At 41.7% G+C, this 19,093-nt stretch overlaps 1 protein-coding gene across 2 annotated transcripts in view; it reads right to left on the bottom strand.

Moving 5' to 3' along the window:
* Nucleotides 1-15,994, bottom strand: part of itih2 (inter-alpha-trypsin inhibitor heavy chain 2) — a 68,028-nt gene extending 52,034 nt beyond the window's left edge. Inside the window, exons 1-4 of one of the 2 annotated variants that reach the window (XM_078552974.1) lie at nucleotides 15,814-15,994; nucleotides 14,642-14,719; nucleotides 10,021-10,056; nucleotides 8,129-8,301 (exon numbers count right to left, since the gene is read on the bottom strand). In XM_078552974.1, coding sequence (XP_078409100.1) covers nucleotides 8,129-8,301; nucleotides 10,021-10,056; nucleotides 14,642-14,719; nucleotides 15,814-15,903 — 377 coding nt within the window. In that variant the 5' untranslated portion in view covers nucleotides 15,904-15,994. The remainder of the gene's footprint in view (nucleotides 1-8,128; nucleotides 8,302-10,020; nucleotides 10,057-14,641; nucleotides 14,720-15,813) is intronic. The other variant, XM_078552975.1, reaches the window with a different exon arrangement.
* Nucleotides 15,995-19,093: the final 3,099 nt, after the last annotated feature.

Genomic DNA, 19,093 nt, shown 5'->3' with positions numbered 1-19,093 from the left:
AGATTCACAAGAATGATTCCCGGGATGAAGAACTGTAGCTGTGAGGATATTTGAGAGAGGTTGGGACTGTTGAGAGGTTGGGAATCCAACAGGGCCTCAGTGAAAAATACTGGGAACGGGACAAGTACTGTTAAAAAGACAAGTCTTAATGCTTTGTGCCTTAACGTGAAGAGCATTTGCAATAAAGTGGATGAATTAACCGCGCAAATAGATGTAAACAGGTATGATATAGTAGGGATTACGGGGATATGGCTGCAGGGTGACCAGAGATGGGAACTGAACATCCAGGGGTATTCAGTATTTAGGAAGGACAGACAAAAAGGAAAAGGCGGTGGATTTGCATTGCTGGTTAAAGAGGAAATTAATGCAATAGTGAGGAAAGATATTAGCTCCGACGATGTGGAATCTGTATGGGTAGAGCTGAGAAACACTAAGGAGCAAAAAACGTTAGTGGGGGTTGTATATAGACCCCCCAAGGGGTTGTATGTAGACCCCCAAACTGTAGCAGTGATGTTGGGAATGGCATTAAAGAGGAAATTAGAGATGCATGCAATAAAGGAACATCTGTAATTATGGGTAACTTTAATCTGCATATAGATTGGGCAAATTATGTTAGTAAGAATACCAAAGAGGAGGAATTCCTGGAGTGGATACGGGATGGTTTTCTGAACCAATACGTTGAGGAACCAACTAGAGAACAGGCCTCCTCGACTGTGTATTGTGTAATGAGAAAGGAATAATTGGCAATCCAGTTGTGCGAGACTCCTTGGGGGTGAGTGACCATAATAAGATAGAATTCTTCATCAAGATGGAGAGTGACGTAGTTCATTCTGAGACTAGGATCCTGAATCTTAATAAAGGAAACTACGATGGTATGAGGTGCGAGTTGGCTATGATGGATTGGGAAATGTCACTTAAAGGGATGATGGTGGATAGGCAATGGCAAACATTCAAAGAGCACATGGGTGAACTGCAACAATTGTTTATTCCTGTCTGGCGCAAAAGTAAAACATGAAACCAAACCATGGCTTACAAGGGAAATTAGAGATAGTATTAGATCCAAGGAAGAGGCATACAAATTGGTTAAAAAAAACAACAGACCTGAGGATTGGGAGCAGATAAGAATTCAGCAAAGGAGGACCAAGGGATTGATTAAGAAGGAAAATAGAGTATGAGAGTAAGCTTGTGGGGAACATAAAAACTGACTGTAAAAGTTTCTATAGGTATGTGAAGAGAAAAAGATTGGTGAAGACAAATGTAGGTCCCATACAGTCAGAAACAGGGGAATTTATAATGGGGAACAAAGAAATGGCTGACCAACTAAATACATACTTTGGTTCTGTCTTCACAATGGAGGACACAAATAACATACCAGAAATGTTGGGGAACACAGGGTTTAGTGAGAGGGAGGAACTGAGAGAAATCAGTATTAGGAGGGAAATGGTGTTGGGGAAATTGATGGGATTGAAGGCCGATAAATCCCCAGGGCCTGATAATCTACATCCCAGAGTACTTAAGGAAGTGGCCCTAGAAATAATGGATGCATTAGTGGTCATCTTCCGAGATTCTATAGACTCTGTGACAGTTCCTACAGATTGGAGGGTAGCTAATGTAACCCCACTATTTAAAAAGGGAGGTAGAGGGAAAACAGGGAATTATAGACCAATCAGCCTGACATCGGTAGCAGGGAAAATTCTAGAGTCCTTTATAAAAGATTTAATAGCTGAGCACTTGGAAAACAGTGGCAGAATCGGACAGAGTCAGCATGGATTTACAAAAGGGAAATCATGCTTGACAAATCTACTGGAATTTTTCGAGGATGTAACTAGTAGAGTTGATGAGGAGGAGTCAGTGGATGTGGTTTATTTGGACTTTCAGAAGGCTTTCGACAAAGTCCCACATAAGAGATTAGCATGTAAAAATAAAGCGCATGGGATCGGGGGTAGTGTATTGAGATGGATAGAAAACTGGTTGGCAGACAGGAAACAAAGAGTAGGAATAAATAGGGTCTTTTTCCGAATGACAGGCAGTGACTAGTGGAGTACCGCAGGGATCGGTGCTGGGACCCCAGCTATTCACAATATATATTAATGATTTAGATAAGGGAACTAAATGTAATATCTCCAAATTTGCAGATGACACAAAGCTGGGTGGGAGGGTGAGCTGTGAGGAGGATGCAGAGATGCTTCAGTGTGATTTGGACAAGCTGAGTGAGTGGGCAAATGCATGGCAGATGCAGTATAATGTGGATAAATGTGAGGTTATCCACTTTGGTAGCAAAAACAGGAAGGCAGATAATTATCTGAATGGCTATAAATTGAGAGAGGGGAATATGCAACGAGACCTGGGTGTCCTTGTACACCAGTCGCTGAAAGTAAACATGCAGGTGCAGCAGGCGGTAAAGGCGGCAAATGGTATGTTGGCTTTCATAGCCAGAGGATTCGAGTACAGGAGCAGGGATGTCTTGCTGCAATTATACAGGGCCTTGGTGAGACTACACCTGAAATATTGTATGCAGTTTTGGTTTCCTTATCTGAGGAAGGATGTTCTTGCTATAGAGGGAGTGCAGCGAAGGTTTACCAGACTGATTCCTGGGATGGCGGGGCTGACATGTGAGGAGAGGTTGAGTCGGTTAGGATTATATTCGCTGGAGCTCAGAAGAATGAGGGAGGATCTCATTGGAACCTATAAAATTCTAACAGGACTAGACAGGGTAGATGCAGGAAGAATGTTCCCGATGGTGGGAGAGTCCAGAACTAGGGGTCACAGTCTGAGGATATGGGGTAGACCATTTAGGACTGAGATTAGGAGAAATTTCTTCACCCAGAGAGTGGTGAGCCTGTGAAATTCGCTACCACAGAAAGTAGTTGAGGCCAAAACATTGTGTGTTTTCAAGAAGGAGTTAAATATAGCTTTTAGGGCGAAAGGGGTCAAAGGATATGGGGAGAAAGCGGGAGCAGGCTATTGAGTTGGATGATCAGCCATAATCATGATGAATGGTGGAGCAGACTCGAAGGGCCAAATGGTCTACTCCTGCTCCTACCTTCTATGTTTTCTATATTTTTTCTATGTTTTTCTATGTTTTCTATGTTTTCTATGTTTTCCTCGGAGAAAAGAAGGCTGAGAGGAGACTTGATAGAGGTATTCAAGATCCTGAGGGGTATGGACCGGGTAAATAGTGAGAAACTGTTCCCATTCAAGAGAACATCTAGAACTAGAGGGCACAGATTCAAAATAATTGGCGAAAGGAATAAATGTGATGTGAAGAAAAAGATTTTCACCCAGAGGTTGGTTAGAGTCTGGAACAATCTTCCTGAAAGGGAGGTGGAGGCAGGTTTGATCAAGGTATTCAAAAGGCAATTGGATTGCTACCTGAAAAGAGAGAACATGCAAGGTTACAGGGATATGGCAGGGGAGCGGGACTAGGTGGAATGCTCTTTCAGAGAGCCAGTGCAGGCTCAATGGGCCGAATGGTCACCTTCTGCTCTGTAAAGATACTGTGATATTGTGGGATACTGTGATGACTTTGAAAGAAAGAAAGAAAGTCTTGTGTTTCATGACCACAGGATGTTCTGAAGCATTTGACAGCCAGTGAAGTACTTTTGAAGTGTAGTCATTATGGTAATGTAGAAAATGCAGCAGCCAATTTGCACACAGCAAGGTCCCACAAACACCAATGTGATAATGGCCAGTTAATTTTTTTAGCGATGCTGCTTGAAGGCTGAATATTGACCAGGACACCCTGACTCTTTTTCAAAATAGTGCCATGGGACCCTATATGTTCCCTTGAAAGGCCAGACTGGGCCTCAGTTTAATGTTTTATCCGAAAGTCCACAGCAACACTTCATTTATCACTAGAGAAATGACCCTCTTTTTTTCCCATCTCTTCCTGTGGGAAATGCTTGGTTTGTGCTTAGCATTACTCTCTAACAGCATGGTAAAATTGAGCACTCATGGGATGGGGAAGTGTGGATGCTAGTCTTCATATAGCACAAATAGCTTAAACCAAATTGGTTTGTGCATGGGTAGTTTGACCTGATATGCAGTTGTTCTTTTTGGTTTTCAAGGTATGATTAACACTGAAACTTAAGCCTAAGCATTGGTTTCAGATGTAGCATGCTGACAGCTTCACCTGTAGCTGTAGAATGTAGACCTGTAGCTGCAGCTGTACTATAGTTGACACTTAAATTTAAGATCTGTAATAATGCTCTACAGATGTATCTAATTTCTGTGGCAATGTAGTGCACTGAATCAATGTCAAGAGTCACAGTGTGACTCAATTTCATTGGAGTTAGTACCTGTTCACATTAAATGCCATCAAGCACTACAACTGCTCTCCTTTTTGGAAAATGTCACTAGTAAGTACAGTTAAGCCAAATGAACTGGAAAACATGTTCCGTTTCCATCCATCTTTGTCAAAAGACGTTGCTGTGTTTGCCCTGCGATGTTCACCAGTCACAAAAAGCTGCGACTGAAATGGGCACTGCAGTGTGGCACAATAAGCTAAGCAGAAGATGCACCATGACCAAGAGGGAAAAACATGCTTGACCTCATCCTCACCAACCTGCCTGCCGCAGATGCATCTGTCCATGACAGTATCAGTAGGAGTGATCACCGCACAGTCCTTGTAGAGACAAAGTCCTGCCTTCACGTTGAAGATACCCTCCATTGTCTTGGGTGGCACTACAACCATGCTAAATGGGATAGATTTCGAACAGATCTAGCAACTCAAGACTTGACATCCATGAGCCGCTGTGGGCCATCAGCAGCAGCAGAATTGTACTGGAACACAATCTGTAACCTCATGGTCCAGCATGTCCCCTATTCTAACATTACCATCAAGCCAGGGGATCAACCCTGGTTCAATAAAGAGTGTACAAGGGCATGCAAGGAGCAATACCAGGCATACCTAAAAATGAGGTGTTAACCTGGTGAAGAGATAACACAGGGCTACTTGTGTGCCAAACAGCATAAACAGACAGAGCTAAGTGATCCCACAATCAACGGATCAGATCTAAACTCTGCAGTCCTGCCACATCCAGTCGTGGATGGTGGTGGACAATTAAACAATTCACTTGCGGAGGAGGCTCCACAAATATCCCCGTCCTCAATGATGGAGGAGCCCAGCACATCAGTGCAAAAGATAAGGCTGAAACATTTGCAACAATCTTCAGCCAGAAGTGCCAAGTGGATGATCCATCTTGGCATCCTCTGGAGGTCCCCAGCATCACAGATGCCAGTCTTCAGCCAATTCAATTCACTCCATGTGATACCAAGAAACAACTGAAGGCACTGGATAGTACAAAAGCTATGGGTCCTGACAATATTCCAACAATAGTACTGAAGACTTGTGCTCTGGAACTTGCCACACCCCTAGCCAAGCTGTTCCAGTACAGCTACAACACTGGCATCTACCCAGCTATGTAGAAAATTGCCCAGGTATGTCCTGTACACAAAAAGCAGGACAAATCCAACCCAGCCAATTACCGCCCCATCAGTCTACTCTCGATCATCAAAAAGTAATGGAAGAGGCCATCAACAGTGCTATCAAGCAGCACTTGCTTAGCAATAACCTTCTCACTGATACAAAAACAGAAAATGCTGGAAAAACTTAGCAGGTCTAATAGCATCTGTGGAGAGCAAAACAGAGTTAACGTTTCAAGTCTGTATGACTTGTCTTCCGAATGGACTCGAAACTCCTAGAAGCATCTCAGAAGTCCCCAAACTGAGCAACACAACTGTTCACCAGTTCTGCTGAAGCCACCAGGCAACCACATTGCTGGAGTAGTGGAGACAGTAAACCTTCTTTTGGGAAGAGAACAAGGCGTTGGTGGTTTGGATGACAAGGATTCACTATAATATTGTGCTAGGAATTAAAACCAATTCCTTTATCACATTTGGAGCTATAGCTTCTCGATCTGCACTGTTGGAATTTCATTGACATAGGTACTGGCTGAATGATTTCAATACACTTTAGCAATAAAGTGGTGAAGGGGTAGTAGGGACTATTAATGCTAATGGGCTTTTTCTGACTTCTCAGGCTGGGGGAATTGAGAAGTTAGTCAAAAGCACTGCTCCCTGGTCTGTTGCCATGGCCCCATGGTTTGAATTTATTAATCAGAGAACAAGCTATTTCTGGCAGATGGGTTTCTGACTGGTGTTATCTCCAGTTGGAGTTAAAATTGGGACTTTGATGTCAGACAAGCAGTTGGGGAGTAGGAATGGCTTTTAAAACAATGTAGCAGACTGCTGCTTCTAAAGTTTACATCATTTGGAAATAACTTTGGTTTTAAATTTCCTTTAAAAATACACTTCTATTAACCTACCAGCATATACAGCTTTAAAAGTGGGGTCATATTGAGCAGTCAAACTTAACTGTCAACAACCTAAAGAGTATTCACATGAGCCAATGCAGAGAAAAAAAATAAAGATCCAATGTCCAACCATTTCACAGAATACATCATATCTTCTCAGTAAAATTGTCATTAGCGATAAGTTTTTTTAAAAAAAAGTCACTACTTAGCTCATTTTTATCTTAATCTTTGATATTTTACAACTGTGGTTTATGATTAAATTAATAACTAATTTTAGATACACTGGGGGTGAAATTGGTAATCACCAGTGAGAAATGGCCTCACAGTGAACTCGCCACCTTGTTGGCGTTGCACTCATTTACCTTTTCCAAGTTTCCAAGAGTCTTTCCCACAGGCGGTTAAAGGCTTCGATTTCTGTGCAAGCCTTGAAATGGGTGTCTAGATCAGACCGGAGCCCTGCTTAAATATTTAGATTGGATTCAATGCTCATTGCAGGACCCTGACCCTGATTTTCGTGGGCCAATGGCTGGGATGTGTGTAGCCCAAGCCTAGTGTGGAGTGCCCTAAGAGGTCTTTAACTGAGCCATTTTTGCAGATCTTTTCACAAACAGCCAATATTTATTTATTTTTTCATTTTTGTTGGGGATAGGAGGAGGCATAGTACTCCCACAAAAGCACCCAGCTACTGATGGTCACCGTGTGCGCCCACCCTTCCTCTCCATATGGGATTGCTTCTCCCATCTCCCCAGTCCATACTGCCAGCTGGCTCAGCCTGGCAGCTGGCCAGTTTTCTGCCCTCCTAAACTGCCAAGCTGTCTCCTAACTCTTGCTTGACTTCATACTACCATGGCCTTCACCACTGGCTTCTGCTATCACTCTTTGGGTGACATCAACTCACTTGATCACCACAGTAGGCCAAAATTGGCCCCATGGACTCTCATGGGTCAATCTATCAGCCTCCTCAATGGCTGCATCAGTACAGGCCCCCACATATATCAGTGCTAATTCACATTAACTGTGGATCCCGCATTTGATTATCAGAGCTTGGGTTCCAGCTGAGGTAGCAGTAAGAGTGATACATTTGGCCGCAGCACTACTTGGGTAGGGAGAGGAAAATCCTATACTCCTAAGCTCAATTTGTACTTAGTGACTCTCCTGGAAAATCTATATGTGTGGACTTTGGAAGCAGACAGCATAAAGTTTGGTCAAACGTCCTGTTAACGCCCCATTGTTCAGGCTTGCAAATGAAGACAACTCATTTCAGGACTTGGTGAGTAAGCCTTTGCCAACCGATGCCCCAGTGAGAGTCAGTCGGGAAACATTGGGATAAGCCCCTCCTGAACTGTTGCGTAATTGTATCTCTAATCTGAAAGTTTATACCATAGACACAAATGGTGATACACCCATCTTTCTGGTTACATGTTTGCTTCTTGTTCTGCAATTCTCATCCAAACCGCTCCTATCTTCTCTCTATAGGTTGACGAAAAGATTAACATAAATAAAAAAAGCTGACCATGATGCAAATCTGAAATAGAAACTGGTTGATCAGCATCTGAAAGAGAAAAAATAAAAAATACCCGGAAAAACTCAGCAGGTCTGGCAGCATCGGCTGAGTTTTTCCAGGTATTTTTTATTTTTTGTTTTGGATTTCCAGCATCCGCAGTTTTTTGTTTTTAGCATCTGAAAGAGAAAAGCTGAGTGCTGGTGAAGGGTCCTACGGTGAGATTCTGTGCATTTTGTGCACTGGACCCGTTTATGAAAGTAACCACCAGGAGCTGTTAAAATGAACAGTTTTTCTCGCTTTGAATACTCACATTGTGAAATTTGAGATGAAGGCTCCCTGTGGGATCTGTACATTGAACGCCACGTTCTGTGCACTCGATTCCTTGTTCACTACCTTAGTGCTGAAGACTGTTTCAGCCAAGCGTGAGGTGATAATGGATTTAACTTTATAGCTGTGTATGGTGAGCTGTTCATCCACGTGATCCTGTTTGACGAAATAAGGGGTTTTAACAAACATGTTTGTCTGTCACTGAGGGCATTAATTTGTAAATTAAGATAAATGCTTGCTCTCTAGAGGCTTCTTGCCCAGGGTCAGGAACAGTGCAGAGAAGATTAAGTGTAAAGCTTTTACATTTCTGGCCAGTTCTGACCATTTTGTCCTCAGAAGAGTGCCCGCTAGTGCTCTTGAGAGGTTTTATCTCTTCCCAGACCAGCTATCCGTGCGTACGTTCTGAATGAGATTAACAACATGCCAAAATTTGGGTGTTTAGTATCGCAGACCTGTACCTAGTGGACTAAAGTTGTCCAAGCTCATTTGGCATTGGCCTGCTGCTGGTGGCAAAAGCAAGAAATTTTCAACTGAACAGTTTGACCTAGACTTGAACTTTGGTCTGAGAGGTCAAATAATAACCTGCTTTTTAAATGCCAAATGGATTTTTGGCTGGCAATGTGCACCAGCGAGTTAATTTCCTGCCAGTGACAGAATGAGACTGAGCCTAAATTAACAGCACCGCCTCACTTAAATTCTATGCCCAGCTTCCCAATGTTCCAGGTGGAAAGTTGGCAGGGAGCAATGGAAAATTGCATGAGCTGGATGTTGTGGTCGATGGGTAAGCTGGAGAAATCAGCTGCAGAGCTCTACAATGAGATCCTGTGATTCAGGGTGTGGGGATAAGATCACAGCAGGCAAGGTCTCAGCTTTCCCAGAGGCTCCTCCTAGACCTACAGGAAAAGTGAAACATTTTTAAAAAAACCTTTTGAGGACCCTTCTGGCCCAAATGATCTTCACTGGGTTACCCTGGTGGGAAACCAATGTGTACCATCCACCAGATGCACTGCAGGAATTCACCAAGACTCCTTAGGCAGCACCTTCCAAACCCATGACCGCTACCATCTAGAAGGACAAGGGCAGCAGATACATGGGAACACCACCACCTGGATGCTCCCCTGCAAGCCACCCACCATCCTGACTTGTCACCATTTCTTCACTGTCGCTAGGTCAAAATCCTGGAACACCCTCCCTAATAGCACTGTGGGTGTACCTACACCACATGGACTCCAGCGGTTCAAGAAGGCAGTTCACCACCACCTTCTCAAGGGCAATTAGGGATGGACAATAAATGCTGGCCTAGCCAGCGACGCCCATATCCCATAAATGGATTTTTAAAAAACTTAATCAAGCCACCCAGGGAAAATTTGGGTCAGTTCCCAGTGATGTGATTGAGACCAATTGGTTTTGGTTTGGCTCAGTTGAGCAGGGTAGAATATGAACCTGTCAGCTCCTGACTGCTTTAGGGTGGGTAAATAAATTGGGTAATTCTAACTGCCCACATGCTGGGTTCCCACCAGATCTATTCAGCCATCACCAATTCATTTCTTCATCCATTCATTAAAACTATCTCCTGACCTCTGAAAGAGGCATATAATGTAAACAATGGAAATAATCAATTACACTTAGTTTTCAGGAGCTATTTCAACTCATTCAATGGTCTAACCAAGCTTTCAATAAAGGACCAGTGATAGGTGAAAGACAAAAAATTTGTGAAACTTGTGCATGTAAATTATTTACAAAAGTAATGTACCAGTAAAAGGAAAGATGTCAATAACCGAGTAGTCATGTAAACATCATGATCAGTAGATAGATAATGGTTAAACTGGTCAGCAATTTCAAACACTACAGAATAGCAAGAAAGAGCAATCCCACCTCTACCTCCTTCTCTGTGCTGCTGTCATCGCTTCTCTATAAAATACAAAAATAAAACGGTAAATCAACATTTTCTTCATGTTTAGAAAATGTAACTCATTCATGCCATTATAAAATGTTATTTGAATCGAGACAATTATTAATTAATCAAAAAAGTTACTTTATTAATTTGTTAACTTTATTTGTTCTTCATCAGTTAAGTCTCAAAGTCAGGGAGATTTTACAATGTTTCAGTGATATTGCTGATTCAGATCTATGGATTAAAATGTGACGATGCTGGAACTCTTGATTCAAAAACCAAAGTTGACATTTGCATTCAGGCTTAGCTACAGGGTGGGCCTTATGGGTCTTTGCCAAGCTGCATTGACAGAGGGCTCCTTTGCTGAAGCATTCAATCGCACCTATCAGTTCAATTACCAGGGCATGGCTATAGCAATATATAGACATGTCATTGCTGGCTTGGTATGCATTCACTTCTCAACCAGTATATCATGAAGAAAAAACTACAATCTCTGGTTCTGCAACAGTGTTGGACCAAATATTTCCGGAAAAATGCCAGTGAGTTCACAATGTGTGACATTAATAATGAGCAAATCAACCATCATGTTCAGGGGAAAAAACGATACATTGTGAACTGGTGAATCATCAGAACCTGTTGGCACTTCCATCATTCGCTATGCGCACATGGCATCTCAATTTTTGCCTCCATGTTATATTTAAAACGTTGCTAGATTTGCATATTATTTGCTGATTACTTCAAGGAGTAATTTGCCTTCAAGGAGTGGTTTAAATCTTCCGTGGATAAATTTCTGGAATGAATACAACCTCATATTTATTCACAGGGTACTGGCATCGGTTTATTCAAGTAGTACAGAGGCAGCGTGGCCTAAATGGATAAGGCATCTGACTTCGGTGTTCAAAAGATCGAAGGTTCGGGTTCTGTTGCGGTCGCTTAATACAGCAATCACTAAGTGAACTTCCTGAAAATCGCGGTCTAACTCGTCATTTGAAGATTCTGATTCATGTCGAGTCATGTCTAGTCATGTCATGTCGACACATGACGAGTCATGTCGGAGGGTAAGGCTGTAGGAGGGTAAGGCTGATGATTAACAATGTGACAATTACCAATGTAATGTCAATCAATCTGTCACAGGAAGAATTAATGTGTTTTCTTACTGCCCGTGATCAGTGTGTTTTCTTACCCTCAGAGTGATTGTCCCATTTAAGTATTTCCATCAGCGAGCTTATTTGAGGGTTTTATTTTAAATAAAGAAAGTTTGTATCATCGCACACTTTCCCCAGAGGATTATAACGTGACTACCCATTCATTCGACGCACACACACTTTCACAAGTACAAAAATTAGATACAGGTGAGGATAAAATAATACAATTACAATTAATGGTTGTCTCAGTCTCTTTTGTGGCAGGCCTGTAGTTTCTTAGATGAGTTAATGCTTCAGTCGAAGTAAAGGTCTTCTAAAGCAGGGAGTTCACAGTAAGCTGCAAGACTTCTTGTAGTTGAACTTACGGAAGGTTGATTCTCTTGCAGTCAGAACAGGTTGGTGGAAGCCCTTCTCCTACTTTCAAGTTATTGCTGTTTATTACCGTGGCTGCTTAGATGACGCGCGCAGCCGGTTTGATGGCTTTCAGATGGAACCCTGTCTGCAGAACAGCTTCTTGCTGAATTTTTAAAGTAGACCACAAAATGGCTTCCTCACCATGTGAGTTGTACAAGTTCAAAGTCCTTTTTCCAAAAAAGGGTGGTATGTATTGATTATACATTCTGTGTTGTCGTTTGACACTTTGAAATTTGCCCAGTCCAGGTTTGGATGAGAGACCATCATAATACAATGGAAGGTTGATGGGAATCCATACACATTCATCTAAAACACATTGAGTTTTGATGTTTCTTCTGTCCATGGTGAAACAAAAAGATGAGCCCACTGGAATGCCTGAGTTCTTTTAGTCCATCCTTAAACAAAGGGATATGTGAATTGTCCAAATAGCTGTGAAAGTCCATGTGTATTTGCTTGAGGCTCAGGACTGCCTGGAGTTCCGAAGGCAGAAGGTCACATGATTTGCAGTGGCCATTTTAATAGGCTGTGTTCAAAATTTTTAAGGCGTTGACTGAAAGTTCATAATATACTTGAACATGACAAATCTCTCTAGGCTCAAGAAGGAAACAATTTAAGCTGTTGAGTCTCATTCCTGTGAATGTTAAGCTCTTAGAGATTCAAAAAATTTCAAATTTTAAACGTAACATTTTTTTCTTGCTTGTCCTTCCTGCCTTTCTTTTAATCCAAACTTTCTTGCCCTCTCTTTATTTCTCTTCCTGTGCCTGATTTGACTCTAGTCCACCCGCCTTCTGCAGCGTTCCACTGCTTTGCTTCTCTATCCTTAAATTTCATTGGTTAAGGAGGTTGACTGTTGATCTGCTCACTCACTGAAGTCCCAGGTGCCCGTTTGCCTATGCCATTATCAGCTCGCACTTCCAGCAAGTCATGCCACAAATTATACTCAAGCTGAAGGGTGCAGGAAGAAGTTTAACATGGTGCACAACATGTGATGCCCCGCTACAGCATGATTTGGCTCATTTCTTTTGTGATGATAAGTGATTTAAGACCAGCTGTGGATTCATCTAACAAAAATTGTTCAAACTTAATTTGCTCAGGAAAGAGAGGAGGCTTTTATTTGATCTCTTTCAATTCTGATTCAATTCCTTATCTCTGAGATACACAGTGTTCTAGCTTACCGTTGTTAAAAGCAACATTTTCCATTTGCATTTGACTTATTTTGCCCTGACTGTATCTCTCCATCAGCAGGCCCCTAAACCCTCTCGCATGTTTGATAAGTCACATCAGTCAACCAACAGTTAGACACTTCACAAAGTCCGAAAGCCTTAAGTATTTGATACGTGCATAAAAGAGAAAAAGTAAAGTTACATGTCACTGAAATCACTAAACTTTGTCTTTCCTTTTTTATGAATGCAAAAATCAGTATTCCCTCACTGACCTACATCAGACAGAATTAAACATTGACAATTTGTGTATTATCTGCAAATCAAAATTGACATTTTCTCTGCAATGAGGAATAAACTTTCTTAACACTGTTCCTATCCATCAAAACAAAACGAATTGTGGGGATTTTCAGATTTTAAGATACTGTTTCTCCTTAATATTAGTTAACTCATATTCATTTTACTGACTTTGGTCTCACTTTAGGCAAGTTAACAAAATAAAGATATGATTATTTTCTTTGTTCATAAATTTAAAGACACACTGTTGGTGTTGGATGATGGAGCACTTTTTTTCTCATTTAGTACCTGTTTCCCTCGTCAAACACCCCCCAACACGCACCCCCACCCCCCCAGGTTAGACACTGAAAAGTACAGAGTACAACACTTTTAATCTACCCTCACACCGTGCCTAATCGCATAACTTCGTTTTGTGCCCATGCCACATTTATGAGAACTTTGGTTCATTTCCATTGTCACCCATTATTTTGCCTTCCCACAAGGTTAGTAATTTTAGTACTAAATTATGGTTATATTAATGTCTGCACATAAATCCAGACTACACACACAGCCCTTATGCCACATCACTCACATACTAGGATCCCAACAGCGGATAAAAGGCCCTGGAGGTAAAAGAATATCTTAAAATTCACAGCTCCTCCCTTTCCCTGAATAAGCAGTTTGTCAAATTGAGTTCTAATGGGAAGACTTCCACTTATTATGTGTCAAGGGTACTGTAGCATAGAGGTTATGTTACTGGATCAGTAATTCAGAGGCCAGGACAAGTAATTGTGAAGACATGAGTTCAAGACCCATCATGAGAGCTGCAGAATTTAAATTCATTTAATTAACTAAATCTGGAATTAAAATGCTAGTGTCAGTAATGGTGCCCATGAAACCACCCAATGCAGCCTTGGCTCAGCAGTGGCACGCCCATTACAAATCAAAGAAGAACAGGGGAATTCAGCCTGGTGTATTGGCCTATATTTATCCCTTAACCAACATCACTAAAAAAAAATGATCTAGTCATTAACTCATTACTGTTTGTGGGAGCTGGCTGTGTGCCATTGGCTGCTGTATTTCACTACATCACAACAGGGACGACACTTTGGTAGTACTTCAATGGATATAAAGTGCTTTGGGACGTCCTGAGGTTGTGAATTGTGCGATATCAATGCAAGTCCTTTCTTTCTTAAGAGTCAGCACCTTGAATAGAGCAGGAGAAAAAGGGCAAGAACATTGAAAAAAAAACATAAATGCATACTACGCACAAACTAATAATCTGCCCTGGAAAAGAATGTAATTTTACTTTTTATTTGCTTAGTGGACACCAGAGTGGAATGATTTCCCAGGTTCCTGTGTATAGAACATCATCATTATATTCCTTCTGAAAGCTTTTACAAAGTTTCTGATGCTACTGCAGACCATGACAAGAACCATTCTTCTACCCAGAGAGTCAATGAAAATCTTTGAGTTGCATCAAACTTTTTCCAGCACCCTCAGTGATTAGTGCACTCAATGTCAGCAGCTATTGTTTCATCCAGACAACTTTCATGCGATATACTACTGAAGTACATTGCTGTCAGAGGCAATGGATTTAACCATACCTTCTGGCGTCTTTCATATCTGTTTATGTTTGCAGGAGGACCGTCTGTCTTTTCATCAGATGCAGGATTTCCAATGTGCTGATACGGAAAGAAGTAAGTTTGTTATTGAGGCCAAACAACAACATAGATCTTTTATTAGTGAAAGCCACATGTCCCTTTTAATAGCTTTCCCCAACACTGAGAGACTTTTGCACCAGTCAGGTTTGAAAATAATTGAGAAAATGTAAAATACTACCGGATCCTATGTTAAATCCTAGACTCCTAAGTAATGGAAAATGACAAGAACAAATAACATATCTTTATTTAATAATTTTAGTATTTTGTTCCTGTCATACAAAATACAGGGAATGGCAACATAGCGATTATATTACTGGACTAGTAATCCAGAAAGCAGAATAAGTATCGATTGACATGTGTTCAAATGACAGCTGGGGAATTTAAATTAAACGAATTAAATAACCTCTGGAATGAAAAACTAGTCTCAGCAATGGTGACCATGAAATTACTGAATTGTCACAAAATTCCAACTAGTTCATTAGTGCCTTTTAGGGAAGGAAATCTGCTCTTCTTGCCTGGCCTGGCCGATATGTGACTCCACAGCAATGTGGTTCACTCTGAAATGGTCTAGCAAACCTCTCAGTTGTGTTCAAGAAGGTGGTTCACCATCACCTTGTCAAGGGCAGATAAGGATGGGCAATTTATGCTGGTCTTGCCAGCTACGCCTACATCTTGTGAATGAGGTGTCAGCTGTGGCTCAGTTCATAGCACCCACGCCTTTGAATCAGAAGGTTGTGGGTTCATGTCCCACTCCTGGAAAAACCAAGAACTGTGAATGTACTCGAAAGAGTTACATCTCATGAATGAATAGAAAAGAACTACTTATTGATAAACAGCCCTAATCAAAGTAATAAAGGATATGCATACAAAGTACCTATAAACACTGAATTCTCACTTAAAGCAAAATATGGTTGGAAACAGAAGGCTTAATTTAATATGTGTGTCTTTGTTTCATAAAATTAATTCAGTTTCTCAGATCACAGCAACACCATGGACCCTTTAAGTCACATGTTTACCTTGCAAAATTGAATGAACAATGTTAATTATCAAATTCAAACTTTTAAACATGTAAAACAAAGACCAAACAATGCACAAGCGCTGCAATAGGCACTTACACTCACATCAGCAAAGTCGCCTGCAATTATTTCAAGACTTTGTATTTCAGACATAAGCAAAAGCCAGATGAAGAGGATGAGATGTTTCATGCTGTCTGATGTTCTCACACTGATGATAGCAACACCAGATACAGGGCTGGCAGCTCACTTATAAATTCAGGCAAAACAACTGGAAAAGTTACATTTGAAGTTCCTTTCTTGAGTCCAGTAAACACTTTGACCTGAGCTATGGTCAATATTTGTACTGGGTATGTTACCAAACCTGCAAATAGGCTATAGAGGTTGTGTAAACAAGATTACATTCTCTGTAACGTTGAATTATAACCATTTGAAACCTGATTGATTTTTTTTCCCTTTTGCTTTGTCGGCTCTTTGTTATCTCACTTGATTAAAAAACTGGGAGATTCAAAAAATAAATTAAAATTACATCTGTAAGTGAGGAAATCCTACTGTACGAATGTTAAAAATAATGATGCATGTCAAGTAATTAATAAAGAATGCAGCCAGATAGAGCAACAATGAGTTGCTTGTGCTCATGAGATGTTCTATTGGTTTGAGGGTCAATTGGATTCTAGTTTAACTCCAATTAAACATGCTCTCAATGACACTTTAATTTATATCTATAAATTTATGTTTCTATAACCTGGAAAATTACCTTTCCAGTGTAAATGCGGACTCCCTCATGCACAGATATGGAAGAAAAGTGTCACATAATAACTGTTGATTCATTTTCTCTACATTTCACTCAAAAAAAAGGTGCCATAATTTCCAGTCATTCCGCTGGTGGCTTATCAGTGCCTCCATGTGGGATACTTGGATTGATGGCAGGTCCCCTTACAGATAAACTTTTGCACTTAGTAATGTCTATTAGAAATTTCTTTCCGGAGTTGAATCAATACTAAATTTATTTGGGGAGTTACTTCTCCTGAACCTGGATTATAGCCAGTTTCCAGTTATCAACAGGCACTGGCGGCAGCTCAAAGCGGGTTTTGGCCGAATTTCCTCGATTTCCAATGCATACTAAAAGTTTACTTTGACAGTGCCTCCCAGCATTGCCATTGCTACCACTGAGAAGATCAAGAGCAGCAATATGGTGGGATCACCATTACCTCCAAGTCACACGCAAATACCTGATTTTGTAATTTTTCACCATTCCTTCACTGACTCTGGGTCAGAATCTTGCACCTAATACCATCAGGGGAGCACCATCACCACGAGGAGTGTAGTGATTCAAGAAGAGCACTATTGTCTTTTCAAGGTAATTGTGAATACAACCTTGGCAGCATCACCTACATCCCATGAAAAACTAAGAAAAAAATTGCATCCTAAAAAACTGGTGTGAGCAGGAAAATTTGCCGATTGTTATGATTGCATTGCTGATTTTTTAGAATTTATTCTTTCGTGCGGCATAGGCGTCACTGGGCCAGAATTTATTGCCCATCCTTGATTGTCCTTGAGAAGATGGTGGTGAGCTGCCTTCTTGAACCGCTGCAGCTTATGTGGTGTAGCTACACCCACAGTGCTGTTAGGAGGGGAGTTCCAAGGATTTTGACCCAGCGATACTGGATGAACGGCGATATTTTTCCAAGTTAGGATGGTGAGTGACTTGGAGGGGAACTTCCAGGTGGTGATGTTCCCATCTATCTGCTGCCCTTGTCCTTTTGGTTGTAGTGGTTGTGGGTTTGGAAGGTGCTGTCTAAGGAACCTTGGTGAATTCCTGCAGTGCATCTTGTAGATGGTCCACATTGCTGCTACTGTGCCTCGGTGGTGGAGGGAGTGAATGTTTATGGATGTGGTGCCAATCAAGCCAACTGCTTTGTCCTGGATGGTGTTCAGCTTCTTCAGTATTGTAGGAGCTGCTCTTATCCAGGCAAGTGGGGAGTATCCCATCACATTTCTGACTTGTGCCTTGTAGATGGTGGTCAGGCTTTAAGGAGTCAGGAGGTGAGTTACTTGTTTCTGGTTCAATGGTAACTCTCAGGATATTGATTGAGGGTGATTTACCAATTGTAACGTTAATGAATGTCAAGGGAAGGCTGGTAGATTCTCAGATATAAGCAAAATACTGTGGATGCTGGAAATCTGAAACAAAAACAGTAAATGCTGGAAAAACTCAGCAGGTCTGGCAGCATCTGTGGAGAGAGAAACAGAGTTAACATTTGGGCATACGGTCGTGAAATGTTAAGTCTGTTTCTCTCTCCATAGATGTTGGCAGACCTGCTGACTTTTTCCAGCATTTTCTGTTTATTTATGGTTAGATTCTCTCTTGTTGGAGATGGTCATTGTCTGGCACTAGCCTGAAATGTTGTCCAGGTCTTACTGCAATTGGACACGGACTGCTTCAGTATCTGAGGAGTCACTGATGGTGCTGAACATTGTGCAATCAGCAGCAAACATCCCAACTTCTAACCTTATGATGGAGGGAAGGTCATTGATGAAGTAGCTGAAGGTGGTTTGGCCGAGGACACTACCCTGAGGAACTCCCACAGCGATGTAATGGAACTGACATGATTGACCTCCAACAACCACAACCAACTTCCTTTGTGCTGAGTATGACTCCAACCAGTGAAGAGCTTTCCCCCAATTCCCAATGACTCCAGTTTTGCGAGGGCTCCTTGATGCCACACTCGGTCAAATGCTGCCTTGATGTCTAGGCCAATCGCTCTCATCTCATCTCTTGAGTTCAACTCATTTGTCCATACTTGGACCCAAGGCTGTAATGAGGCCAGGGGCAGGATTTTTGCCTCACCGGGTGGGTGCAGCGGGCTGGCCCGGAAGCGGCCGTGAAACTGATCGCCGACTGCAAACCCATGCTGGTTCGCCAATTAACGGCCAGCCAGCGTGAATCGCGCGCTGATGTGCTCAACACTGCCTGGGTGGGGGTGGTGGGGGGAGGAGGGCGAGCGCAGAAGTCAGTGTATGCGCGCGGGCGCACTCAGCGAAAGCACAGAACTGCCTCAGGGAGCTGAAGATTTCTAACATTAAAAATAAAGATTTTAAAATTAAGGTAAAACGTGTCCCCACATGTGACTCTGTCACATGAGCAGGGACATGTTAAAAATGAGATTTAAAAACTTTTCTTTTATTTTTAATTAACATCGGAAACCTCATCCCGCCCGTGGATGAGATTTCCTCAAAAATCCAAAGGCCACTTGGCTTTTTCCCTTGGAGGTTGAGGGAAAAATTCAGTTTAATTAATTTATTAACGGGCTTAACAGCGCTTTTAATTGTCAGCAGGCGCGCTGCTGACTCCAGCGCGTGCCCGCCGACCGAAATAGTG

This window comes from Cetorhinus maximus, chromosome 12 (assembly GCF_964194155.1).
Source record: "Cetorhinus maximus chromosome 12, sCetMax3.hap1.1, whole genome shotgun sequence".
In the NCBI taxonomy this organism is placed as follows: domain Eukaryota; kingdom Metazoa; phylum Chordata; class Chondrichthyes; order Lamniformes; family Cetorhinidae; genus Cetorhinus; species Cetorhinus maximus.
Note: the sequence above shows the minus strand (reverse complement) of the source record. Positions and strands in the feature narration are given on the sequence as shown.